This window comes from Vidua chalybeata, chromosome 16, assembly GCF_026979565.1.
Source record: "Vidua chalybeata isolate OUT-0048 chromosome 16, bVidCha1 merged haplotype, whole genome shotgun sequence".
Lineage (NCBI taxonomy): Eukaryota > Metazoa > Chordata > Aves > Passeriformes > Viduidae > Vidua > Vidua chalybeata.
In genome coordinates this window covers 15,646,838-15,659,412 of record NC_071545.1, presented here as the reverse complement: position 1 = coordinate 15,659,412, position 12,575 = coordinate 15,646,838, and the positions used below count along the sequence as shown (strand labels likewise).

The 12,575-nt window shown below is 55.0% G+C and overlaps 2 protein-coding genes across 5 annotated transcripts in view; one reads left to right on the top strand and one right to left on the bottom strand.

Moving 5' to 3' along the window:
• GRID2IP (Grid2 interacting protein) overlaps positions 1-4,445 on the bottom strand; it is a 38,531-nt gene extending 34,086 nt beyond the window's left edge. For both annotated transcript variants that reach the window (XM_053957643.1, XM_053957644.1), the window contains exons 1-2: positions 4,367-4,445; positions 442-1,013 (exon numbers count right to left, since the gene is read on the bottom strand). In XM_053957643.1, the coding sequence (XP_053813618.1) occupies positions 442-1,005 (564 nt within the window). In that variant the 5' untranslated portion in view covers positions 1,006-1,013; positions 4,367-4,445. The remainder of the gene's footprint in view (positions 1-441; positions 1,014-4,366) is intronic.
• Positions 4,446-4,552: 107 nt separating this feature from the next.
• ZDHHC4 (zinc finger DHHC-type palmitoyltransferase 4) lies at positions 4,553-12,184 on the top strand. Of its 3 annotated transcripts, none has more exons than XM_053957667.1 (7): positions 4,553-4,591; positions 5,622-5,752; positions 8,122-8,195; positions 9,330-9,508; positions 9,595-9,720; positions 10,442-10,686; positions 11,787-12,184. In XM_053957667.1, exons 2-7 carry the CDS (start codon positions 5,630-5,632, stop codon positions 12,069-12,071), a joined length of 1,032 nt encoding a protein of 343 aa, XP_053813642.1. In that variant the 5' UTR covers positions 4,553-4,591; positions 5,622-5,629; the 3' UTR covers positions 12,072-12,184. The 3 variants fall into 3 exon arrangements, with proteins under 3 accessions (XP_053813642.1, XP_053813641.1, XP_053813643.1); XM_053957666.1 differs by lacking the exon at positions 4,553-4,591 and adding an exon at positions 4,770-4,849; XM_053957668.1 differs by lacking the exon at positions 4,553-4,591 and having other exon boundaries at positions 5,238-5,752; positions 11,810-12,084.
• The last annotated feature ends 391 nt before the right edge of the window (positions 12,185-12,575 follow it).

Here is a 12,575-nt window from a genome sequence, read left to right as displayed (position 1 = left end):
ACAAGGCGAGGTGTTTGGTAAAATACCCACTAGGAAGCTTGCAGGAGCACAATGAAGATGTAATCACATTGATGTTTTCCCTTTTGCAACAAAATAAGAACTAAAATGTCTGCGGGGTGACAGGCTCAGACTTTCAAGGGACATCCAGGCAGGATCTGCCCTGTGGGTCTCTCCACACTCCTGTAGTGCAAGTGAACAAGAATTTGGGGTCACCCCCAGGGAACCTCCAAGGGTTAGGGTTAGGGTTAACCCTTTGCAGCACCCATCTGTTCTACCAGACCCTTCTCTCGGGTGTTCGTGCCCCAGATCTGCACCCCAGCCCCGTGACCAAGCCGGGAGCGTTCCCCATCCCCGTGCCAAGGCTGGAGGTGAGAATCTCCAACCCGCTCGGCGCAGGGGGAGCCCAGCGCCCCTGCCCCTCACCCCACACCCCGGCCTCACCTTCCTGCTGAACTCCTGCGCCTTCTGCCTCCTGTCCCGGCGCGGGGGGCCGGCGCTGGGCCCGGGGTCCCCGGCGGGGTCCCCGCGCTGCGGCCGCAGCAGCGCCAGGCGCAGGGAGCGCCCGCGGCACGACCCCACCAGCGCGGCCGCCGCCTCCGGCAGCGCCACCGGCGTCCCGTCCACCTCCAGCACGTAATCCCCCGGCTCCAGCCCGCAGGCCGCGGCGGGCGACTCGGGGCTCACGCTGGCCACGCGCGGGGGGCTCTCGCTCGCCAGCTCGAAGCCGAAGCATCCCCGGGGCCCGGGGGGGATGCTGGCGTGCTGCAGCCGGGACACCACGCCGATGCTGGGGGGGACGTTGCCGCAGCGCCGGGCCAGCCCCAGCAGCGCCTCGCAGCCCAGGGAGGACACGGGCTGTCCCTCGATCTCCAGCACTTCGTCCCCCGGGCGCAGCCCCGCCAGCGCCGCGCTGCTGCCCTCCTGCACCCACAGGATGTAGCACGGCCCGGAGCCGCTTATCCGGAACCCGAAGGACTCGGGCCAGCCCTGGTTGGTTGCCGGCATGGCTGCGACTGGAAAAGAAGGAGGGAAAGAGAGGAGTTGTGGTGGCTTTTCCATCCTTTGGGGTCGCTCCTGGAGATGCCGCGTGGAGCCCACGGGTGGGGGGGTTACAGTGTGTGCTGTGTCCCCCTCACCGTGGGAAGAAACGCCCCAAGAGCCTGTATTTCCTCCAAAATTCCTTAAAATAACAGCTTTTACTCTATCTTTGGCTGCTGGCGGTGCCACTGGGGAGGCCACGTTGGCTGGGAAGGTTGGGGCTACACGTGGCACTCAGATGTGACCTGGCACAGCCCTGGTCTCACCTGGGGCACACACCTACCCCCTCTCCCCAGGAGCCTCACTTAGGCATCTTCTTGTATTTATTTGTCTATCAAAAGGATTAGTTCATTTCTCTGACATGTTACATTAATGAATAGATGATCCAAGGACTTAAACCGGCTTGATTTTAACCAGCTCTTCTCAACACTCAATATTTTAGCTGTTTGCAACTGCAAAATTGCTGTTAATTCATCAGAATTTGCCAGATCCTCCCAGCTCTCCCAGGATCATTTCTTTGTGTCCTCTCAGTCCCGTGTATGAGTTGTCCTGATGGCAGCATCCCAAAATGGCAGGATGATGGTTTTCAGCAGGACTTGTTTGTGGTTCACGTGGAGGGTTTGGACTGGCTCCAGGGATGCTCAAGGAGACATCGGGCACATCAGCCCTGGACATCTGCAGGAGTCGTCTTTGCCCGAGGTGAACCCGGCCAGCTGATGGGGCACAGCACACTCGGGTGCCCTTTCCATGCTGTGCTGGCCAGATGACCTCGCTATGGCTCCTTCCAGCCCTCCCGTTCTGTGGTTCTGTGAGGTGTAAGTGCCTGCACTGTCCTCTGACACTAAAATCATTCACACGCGGTTTTCCTCTGTGGTTGATCCCAGCTGTCTGTGAAGATGCTTTTTACCCTCGTGTTTGTTCCATCTGTGTCACTGAACACACATTAAGCACTTACAAAAGTGAAACTCGGGCAATTTTACCTGGGCAAATTATCTTACAGAGACTGAGACTCGGAGGGGAAGAGCTGGGGGTGAAGCTCGGGGCACGCCTGGCAGCAGCGGGACGAAACCCATCTGCGACCAAACCCCATCCCCGGGGGCTGCTGAGCACGGCTTCAGCAGGAGCCCAGTAAGCACTGGGACGGTCCCAGCGCTGCTGCTCCGGGCCGTGCTCCAGGGAAAGCCCGGCAGATCAGCGGGGAGCTGCACCCCTTCCACCTCGCCGCCCTCGGCTCGAGCACTTACAGAAGTCCGCGGCCATCCAGGCCCGCCGGGGGCTCTCACCGGCGGCAGCTTTGTCCCACCAAGGGCTCGGAGCTTTCTTGACTCTCCTCCATCACCTCCGGAAGCGCTTCCCATGTACCCGCAGGGCTCCTGGGAGCATCTTCCCGGCTCCCCCGTCCTCGCTGCAGCCCCCGGGGTTGGGGTCGGTGCAGGGTGGGTGAAACGGCTGCCGTGGCACCGGGACAGAGCGGGCGGGGGGTGGCCGCCCCTTCCCGGCCTTCTTACGGGAGCCCTGCGCCCTTCCCGCTGCTCCAGCTCAGCGCCAGACACGCTCTAGGGTCTTTCTGGCCTTTTCGTTTCCTAATTAACTTTGTTTTCATCTCACAGAGGAGCGCGGGCAGACTAATTGCCGTGCTCGTCCTGGCTGAGCCTGGTGCTGACCTGAGCCTGCAGATCTGGGGGGAATTAGGAGCTGGAAGGAGGGAAAACAGATTAGTGTCCGTGGAGGGAAATCCTTTACCCACAGGGCAAATCCGAAGCGACAGCGCCGGGGGGACCTGGGCGTGCCGGCACAGGTGAGTGACACACCGAGGGTTTGGGACTGCAGCCTACACGTGGTTTGCCGCAGGGATTTGGGAGGACTTTGGGACTTTGGGGCTCACCAGGAGAGCTGTCCCCAGCCAGGCTGCTCCTGCCCTCGCAGGGGGGAGCAGCCGAACGTTTGGCCACAGAGCCCCCCGCGCTGGCACCGACTGTCCCTGAAGCTGCTATTTCTGATTTTCTCCCCGGCTTCCTCGGCACTGAGGGATCCCAGGGCTTAGCACGCTAAGAGGTTTTAGGGAATTACACGTCCTGCTGCGGCACCAGCGGGAGCAGGGTCTGCCTCTCTCCATGGACCACGCAGTGATCCGACCTCCCCTCGGCTCCGGCACGGGCCGTGCTGCCGGCGGCGACGGACGGGGTGGGAAAACCTCCCTGAGACAGCTGGCACAGCTGGCACAGCTGGCACGGGGCTGGGCACGGCCTGAGCAAGGAGAGCTGCGGGGTCTTCCTCCTTCTCGGGACCTCTGTGGTCACGTCACAGCTTCAGGGGGTTGAAATCCACTTCTTCCTCCTCTTCCTGCTCCTCCTGTCCCCTGCAGCTCCTTTTTGGTAGGTTCTCCTGCACAAATCTCCTTCTGAGCAGCACTCCTGGGGCTTTGGGGCATCTGTCCTCCCGTGCTGACACTGGCACACACAGCTCCTACAAACTCTGTTACTATTCCCTGCCCAAACAGTCAAAACTGCAATTATTTCCCTCTTTTTTTGTTGTTGTTGTTGTTGTTGTTGTTGTTGTTGTTGTTGTTCAGCCAGTGAGGTAATTGCTTCTTTTCCCTCCATTTTTAACTGACTTGAACACTTTAAACACTGACAGTGAATTTTAATCCTTGAAAGAGCTGAGTTCTGGGATCCCATGTGAGTGGATGTGGCTTCCATTAAGACTTTCTGCCAGACTTTGACCAGATGAGACTTTCTAAGTGATTTTCACAGTGCTTGGACTGAATGAACCTCATCCCTCTGAGTCTCAGCCTCAGGTACTGCTGGCTGGTTGTCCTTGAGCTCAGCCTGTAAGGGCACCGAGAGTGGGCCAGCTCCCCTGCAGTGCTGGTGCCAGTCCCGGGGTGGTGGCCCTCCCTGCAGCTCCTGGCCTGGCTGTGCCCAGGGACCGTGGCACACACAGACCCTGCCTGTCCCCCCACAAACAAACCCCCTTGTGCCCACCCCAGCCCCTTCTGTGCCACCAGGCTCGCCAGGTGACATCCAGCGACCCAAGCCAAGCTATTTCTGTACCTGCAGAAATTCTGCTGTCTCAGCAGGATGGGGGGAAATGGCTTTTTCCCTCCATCCTCCATCAGGACCCAAGTGTCTTGGGCTGCACTCCAAGACAGCTGTGCCCCGGGAATATTTTGCCTGCATTTCTCCCTCTCATGTCCTGCTTGGTGCACTGGGTTTACCAAGGGAAAAAAAGAGACTCCTCCTGAAACTGAAGCTCCTCTCCTGCCTCCCACCGGGACGATTCATCTCCTCTTTGGCCGAAACCCCTGGAGCATCCCTGGAGGGCTTACCTGCGCTGTCCGAGCTCCAGCCAGCGGCACAGCGGGACCCGCAGCTGGGAAAACCATCCCAGCAGTTTGGGAGCCTTTGGCTCGGCGGCCGCGACCGGACGAGTTTCTCTGGCAAGTTCCAGGCGGGCGCCGTAACCCGATCGGCCCCGGCGGTTTCAGTTGTCAGAGCGCACGGAGGGCCGGGCTCAGAGCACCCTGCGCCTTCCCACCTCAGCCCGGCCCCAGGTGAGAGCCGGCAGGTGCGGGAGCGAACCCCCCGCGCCTGGGACACGGTGGGACCGGGAGGATCCGCGTCGCCAGGGAATGCCGCGCTCACAGCTCTGGGAAGGCGCGGGGGTTTTGCTTTGGAGACTTCAGCAAAGGCCACAAGGCTGCAGGAATTTCTGGCGAGTGCTAAGGAACGGCCCCGGGACGGGCAAGGGCAGCGGGTGGCCCCGCGCTGGGAGCACGGCAGCAGCGCATCAACCGCGCGGGGCTCGCACGGTAACGAGCTGCGGGGCCGCGGCAGCGCCGGGGCTCCTGGGCTGATTTCACGGATGTTTTCACGGCTTTACCGCCGCTCAGCCGCGGCACCGGGCCGTGCTGTGCCCCCGTTCCCCGCCGGGGCGCCGGAGGGCGCTGGAAGCGCCGGGAGCCGCGAGCGGCGCCGCTTCCGCAGGATGCTCCGGACCGGCCCCGGTGACCCCCGCGCCCCCGGGGCTGCGGCGTGGCCAGGGAAGGGAACGGGGCTGGAGCCCCAGGAGGGGCTGAGGGAGCTGGGGAGGGGCTCAGCCTGGAGAAAAGGGGGATCGGGGGCGACCTTGTGGCTCTGCACAGCTCCTGCCAGGAGGGGACAGCCGTGGGGGTCGGGCTGTGCTCCAGGGAACAGGGACAGGAGGAGAGGGAGCAGCCCAAAGCTGCATCAGGGGAAGCTCGGGTTGGACATCAGGAGGAATTTCTCCATGGAAAGGGTTTCAGGCATTGGGAGTGCCCAGGGAGGTTGGGAGTGCTCATCCCTGGAGGTGTCCAAGGAATTCCTGGAGGTGGCACTCAGAGCTCTGGGCTGGGGACAAGGTGGGCGTGGGGCACAGCTGGGACTCCATGGGCTGGGAGGTTTTTTCCAGCCTAAAGGATTTTGGGATTCTGTGTTTCTGCCCTCACGGAGATAGATAAAGCACTGCCCCCAGTGCTGGCTGGGCTGCTCCATCCCCGGGCTCCGGGAATGCTGCAGGACCTGGCACCCAGGGGTCCAACAGCTGCTCCTCTTCCATTCCAGGGCTCGGGATGGACTTCCTGACGCTCTTCCTGATTTACCTGTGCTCTGTGCTCGCCCTCACTGCCCTGCTGTGCCTCTGCTCGGGGAGGAAGGAGAGTTTCCTCGCAAGGAGTGTCAACAGGGCAAGCCAGGTAAAGCTTCAGGGCTGGGCTTCCAGGCAGAGAATGAACTTCCAGGGGAATGATCAGCTCCCGTTCTGGTAATCTGCCCTGCTTTGTTGTGCTAAAATTAGTGCAACTGCTATATTTGTTCTCAAAAAAAAAAAAAAAAGCCAGTGTGCGTGGTCAGAGTGACAATCTATTCATCTATTTCATCCTGTTTTAATGTCTGCTCTCAAGGAAGCGAGACAGGAAGCAGAAATACACTTCCTTTGAGATGGTTAAATCCTGCCCAAGCAGGTAGTAAAAATCATTTGGGTCTCCCAGCTCCCGTCCCTGCCTGTGCCTGTCTGGGGTGAGGATGGAGCTTCTCACCACGCCAGAAGTGCCTTCTTCACTAACACCACAACATAACCTTGGAAAAGTAAAGAAGAATCAGGCCCCAGGAATTTGCAGTTTTGTGGTATTGCTGCTGTCATCAAGAGGAAAAAGGTGGGGGAGGTTTGAGGATTAAAATAGGGAGGGAATCATAAGTGGCAGCAGATATTTGAGGGAAAGCTCTTTAATGTGTGTACTAATGCTGCAGGCTCTTGTTCACTAAGAAAGAAGCAGGAATGAAGAAGAGCTTTAAAAGAGGATTAAGAATTGGCATTTTATTGTAAAAACAGGGAATTGGGAAAGCACCAGTTCATTTTTCTGTCTGTTGAGCTGTGTCTGAATAAAAAGGGGAAAAAAATGCTGTAATATTCCTGGAAGGTAAAGGATGAGAGAATTATCACTTAAATTGTAAATTATGTTTAATGATTTTCACAGGAGTTCAGACAGACTTTTTTTATTACTGGTATTATACTTCTTTTTGGTTTATAGACACACTGTGCAGAGAAATTGATTTTTTCCCCCCCATATCTTAATAGCTGCTGCTATGAAGTGTTTAAACAGCAGCAATTAAATTACTGCTGTGGTATGAAGCCACTGTCTGGAAGAATCTAATCAATACTTGTGCCTGGGAAAGAAATAATTTCTGGAGGAATCCTATCAATACTTGTGCCTGGGAAATAATATTTTACCTGGGATATAAATACAGGCAATGCTAAATGTAAGGTCACAACATAAGATAAATTATTATACGATCAGGACCAAAACAATGCAAACCCCAGAGTATCAGAAGGGTCTGAAGCTCTTAGAGAGCGTCCAGAGGATGGACACGAGGGTGGTGGAGGGCCTGGAGGGGCCGTGGAGGAGCAGCTGGGGGCACTTGGCCTTTGCCTGCAGAGTGTTGAGGTTTCCTGCAGGTTCTTTTCTGCTGGGCTGTGTTTCCTCTTAGAGCACACTTGGGAAAAAAAAAAAAAAAAAAAAATTGCTTTTTGCAAACACTCGTCCCTCGGAACTGCCGAGCTGAGACGCACCCGCTCACACCAAAATATTTAGCATCTTCTCAGCTCCACATATGCTTTTTGCCTGCTGGTCTTTCACATCTGAGGCAAGAAGCTCTCACTGCATATTTTCCCTCCGTGTCAGCTAGAAATAGGCTCAGCCGCTCTAATTCCCGTGTTGCTATAGAGATCTGTCAGCTCGGAGCAGACAATTCCAGGCACACCCAGGCCGGGGGATTCACTCGAGGAGCCCGGGCAGGCTCCTCCAGCACGGCCAGCTGTGCTAGAAAGGGCAATTAGACACGGAGCCATGGGGCTGGGGCAGGGCTGCAGCTGCAGAAACTGCATTTTTGGGGGGTTTGGCTGGCTCGTGGGTTTTTTCCCCTCTCTTTTCTGGAGGCCACAAGCTTTATCCCTTTGCTTATCTCCCCTTGGTCTGTCAGATGGGCTGATGGAGCATGTTGTAGCTGGGGAATTGCTCGGTTCTGTCCCCTGCTTAAGCCAGCCCCACCCTACAGCCACCCTAAGCTCCTTAGAACTTTCACACATTAACCCAGATATGTTTGTTTGGGCCTGGGGGGCTCCCAGGACTACGGAACCTCAGTCCCATGTGGAAAACCCCAGCAGCATTCCTGCCTCTCTTCCTTCTTCATGGAAAGGGGGGGTGAGGCATGGGAAGGGCCCAGGGAGCTTTGGAGTGCCCATCCCTGGAGGTGTCCAAGGAAGGACTGGATGTGGCACTCAGGGCTCTGGGCTGGGGACAAGGTGGGCATTGGGCACAGTTTGGACTCGAGGAAGTTGAAGGGCTTGTCCAGCCTTCTGTGATTAGGTGTGTTGTGGCTGGACTTTGTGATCTTGAAGGTCTCTTCCACCTTTGATTCTGTGGTGAGAAGCTCCTGAAAAGGAGCCTCCTCCCCAGTGCCGTGGCTGTGCAGCTCCAGAGCCGAGGGATGGGGGACTTGTACTTAAATCTGAGCTTGCCCCAAGGCAGCACTGATGGCCAGGTAACACAGAGCTGCATTTCCTCAGGTCTTGTCACTGGTGATCCCCACCCAGCTCCAGAGGGTGACACACCGGGCGCTGCACAGGCTCTTCCACACAAGGTATTGCACTTTTATGCCTTTGGCATTTGTTTTTACTCTTATTTCTGGTTACTGTTGGGATCTCCTGCCACCATCGGAGCTCTCAGTATTATCCTTAGATATTCTGTCTCCATTTGGGATGCCAGTCAGGGATTACAGGTTCCCTTTGAGGCTTGCCACGCTGCTGTCTCTCCCTTCCTTGCTCGTTGTTTAGAGGGTGGTACCCTGAAATGTTTGAACATACTGACAAATGAAGATAAAGTGGCTCAGTGACAGATGCTGGTCACGCTGGTGGGCTCCTGCATCCCCACAGGAATTACCACAGCCTCTGTGGCAGCTGCAGATGGAGTCAGACAGACTCTCAGTCTCCATCCTCTCCCTCAGTCCCATTAGTCTCAGTCCAGCAGCCTGGGTGTCCAGGTGGCTGAGGGGGAAGCTGCACAGCAGCCAGCGTGCAGCCTGCTGGATTCAGGTGGATTCTGTGTGTCTCTCAACTCTGGTGCCTCAGGAATGATTCCAACACCTTTTCTCTGGGGACAGCAGCTCTCGGTGGCAGCGACTTCAGGGCTGTAAATCTGCAGCTGTGTTGTGAGTGCTGGGGTGGCTTCGTGCCTGTTCTGCTCATCCTCTGCCCTAACACAGCCTGAGACAGGGAGGTGACACTGTCAGAGGTGCTGGGGGCACTGGGATTCTCCACATGCCCTGGAACTGGTGCTCACTGCCCACCTCCTGCCGCCCTTATTTCCTAACAGCTGCTTATATTACTGCAGAGTTTTAAAAGATTATTTTTGGGGCTTTCTCTTTGCTTTCAGAGTAGCAAATGTCTTCTGGCAGAATGTTTTGTGGCCCTATTGCTGCGGCATATTTTGTCAGCAGCAAGCGATTATAGGACTTTGTACTGACAGGGAAAAAAATCCAAAGTACATGTGAATAAAGCAGGGAATTTAGCTGACATATTTAAAGGAGTATATGTGGGAAGAAGAGAAGGAGAAGCCAGTGGATGGAGAAAACACTATTAATATGCAATCCAAGCTGGCCTGAAAACCTAAAAGAGGTGTCTCCTTGCATTTGGAAAGTCTTTGATCACCTCTGAGTGTACTTGACCTGTTAATCAGGATGCTGAGTATTAAATAGACCGTGCCCTTTCCTTTCCAGGAGCTGTTTGTTTGTGGTCCTGCACGTAGCCCTGCAGGCAGCAGTGTTTGGGGAATACACCTGGGAAGTGTTTGTGTACTGCTGGGAGCTGCAGTTCCACCTCCTGCTCCTGCTCCTGCCCTACCTGCTGCTGGCTGGGAACCTGGGCTGCTTCCTGCTCTGCTCCCGGGCCAACCCTGGTAAGATCACGCCCGTGCTCTTTGAAAACAGAAAAAAAAAATTCTACAAATCCCATTTTTAGTCCTTTTCCTTGTCTCTTTGGCAGGTACAGTAACGAAATCCAACGCTGCATCCCTGGTTAAGGTTTATGCCTATGATGGGGTGTTGTTTCAGAGAGGCCTCGTGTGTCCCACGTGCACCGTGGAGAAACCAGCCAGGTCCAAGCACTGCAGTAAGGATCTGAAATTCCTTGATAACCGTGGCAGTAAGAGCTTCCCAAAGGAATTCTCCCCCAGGAGCTGTTCTGTTACCAGCTCAGTGCTCACAGGGCTGTGTTTGTTTTCCTGGGGTCCCAGGTCACAGCTGCATGTGCCCATCCGTGGAGCTGGTTGGGTGCTGCTTTTTCTCTCAGAAATTATCAGTTCTCAGGGATAATTCAGGGTCAGGAATAGCTGATAACAGAAATTATCACCTGTCAGGACCTCAGATCAGGATTTTCTCTTTCATAGTCACAGAATCTTGTAATGATTTGGGCTGGGAGGGATCTTTAAAGCCCATCTCATGTCACCCCCTGCCAGGGGCAGGGACACCTTCCACTGGCCCAGGGTACTCCAAGCCTGACCTGGGACACTGCCAGGGATGAGAAGTCCACCAGCTCTTTTTATCATCTGAAATAAAGGTGGGAGCTACAATCTCTGCCTTTCAGGTGCTTTGCCAGGCAGTACTGTCAGAGAAACCAAAGTCTTGGAGCTGCAGTCTTGGTGAACAAAAGAGGAAATGGAATATGTTGTTTTTCTCAGGATACACAATTGAATTTATTCGCTTCAAAAGCTGCCAGCTAAACCCTGACTGCAACTCCCACGTACTTTCAGCTTAAAAAACACACCTAAAGATCAAACCGCTCACTTAAGAACAAAGTGCCAAGACACTTGTTTTGCCCCTGCCTCCTCGAGGTGTCTGCGGGACGTGCGTGCATCGCTTTGACCACCACTGCGTGTGGGTCAACAACTGCATCGGGGCCTCCAACGCCGGCGTGTTCCTGCTCTACCTGCTGTCCCTGACGGCCACCGCCGGGGCCGTGGCTGCTGTCACGGCTGCGCTCCTCGCCCAGGTGCTGCTGCTCTCCAACATCATGCAGGGCACCTACCTGGATGGCCAGGGACAGGAGCACCCCGTGGAGATTGCCTTCCTCGTGCAGGTGGGTCCGCGCTGGAAAACGTTCTGGGTCGCACTTTGCTGTCAGGAACCACGTCCTGTTCCCCCAGCATGGGGACAGACTGCAGGGGTTTGGGACAGACTGCAGGGTCTTGGGACAGACTGCAGGGGTTTGGGACAGACTGCAGGGGTTTGGGACAGACTGCAGGGGTTTGGGACAGACTGCAGGGGTTTGGGACAGACTGCTGGATTTTGGGACAGACTGCAGGGTTTTGGGACAGACTACCGGGTTTTGGGACAGACTACAGGATTTTGGGACAGACTGCAGGGTTTTGGGACAGACTACAGGGTCTTGGGACAGACTGCAGGGTCTTGGGACAGACTGCAGGGTTTTGGGACAGACTGCAGGGTCTTGGGACAGACTGCAGGGTTTTGGGACAGACTACAGGGTTTTGGGACAGACTGCTGGATTTTGGGACAGACTGCAGGGTTTTGGGACAGACTGCAGGGGTTTGGGACAGACTGCTGGATTTTGGGACAGACTGCAGGATTTTGGGACAGACTGCAGGGTCTTGGGACAGACTGCAGGGTTTTGGGACAGACTGCTGGATTTTGGGACAGACTGCAGGATTTTGGGACAGACTGCAGGGTTTTGGGACAGACTACCGGGTTTTGGGACAGACTGCTGGATTTTGGGACAGACTGCAGGATTTTGGGACAGACTGCAGGGTTTTGGGACAGACTGCTGGATTTTGGGACAGACTGCAGGGTTTTGGGACAGGTTTGTAGCTGTTTTGTACATATAAGTAGATTTAGAAAACTGCCACTGCTGAATACTTTAGAAATGGGTTTTTTTTCTCACAGCACTTCCCATCCTACAGATTCCTGTCTCCAGGATCTGTCACTCGGCAGATCTGGTTCACAGAGATGGAATTTCCATTCCAGTGACTAGCTGATGTAGTAAAGTTTAGGAAACAGCTGGGAGTCCCTGAGGTCCCTTTGTGGAGGTGTTAAAGCAGGACACACCACCCTGGAATGCAGATAGTTCCACGTGCACACGGATGTGCATTCCAGCTGGGGCTGTGCAGTGCCCCTGGGATTCAACCCTCCCACATTTTAACTTGCTTTTCTCTTTCTCTGCAGCACCTTTTCTTGACTTTCCCTAGGATTGTCTTCATGCTGGGGTTTGTCATCCTGCTCACACTCGTGCTGGGGGGATACTGCTCCTTCAGTCTGTATTTGGCCCTCACCAACCAAACCACCAATGAATGGTGCAAATCCCGAAGATTTGGGGGCTCCCCCCAGCTCCCCTCACAGCCTCATGACAGACCCCTCGTCTACAAAAACATTTATTCTAAAGGGATCTGGAGGAATTTAAAGGAAATCTTTAACCCTCCTACCGTGTTGGAAAGAAAGAAGAAAACATGAAGGTATTATTGTTTCTCTGGGCATTTTTAAATGTTTCCTAAGACTTTAGTTCAGCAGTGGACTTGGCTGCCCCAGAGGGATTTTGGAACATGATTACTGCAGAATTCACAATACTGGTGCCTCAGCAGAGCATCATTTGAGCTCCCTCCCTCAGCGAAACTCAGGGCCAGTGAAACTCCTGGCCCCTGAGTACAGGGATTTGGTCCATTCCAAAATGAATCTTTCTCTCTGGGAAGGGCTAACACAGAGCTCCTGTGAATTTTGAGGAAGCAGCATCTTTTTGTATCTTTCTTTGGGAAACAATTAACCCGTGACTGTTAACGATGACTACAACAGGTTGTGTGTATTTAGCTGAAAAAAATGATTTCTGGCAGGATCTTACCTGCAGAAACCATGTCCTACTGCAGCTTTGAAGCACTACCTTCAGGAAGGAAATTAAAGTGTCCCTGTTCTCCTCTCCTGCCAGAAATTCTTCTGTTTGAGTATAATAGACGAGAAATTGGA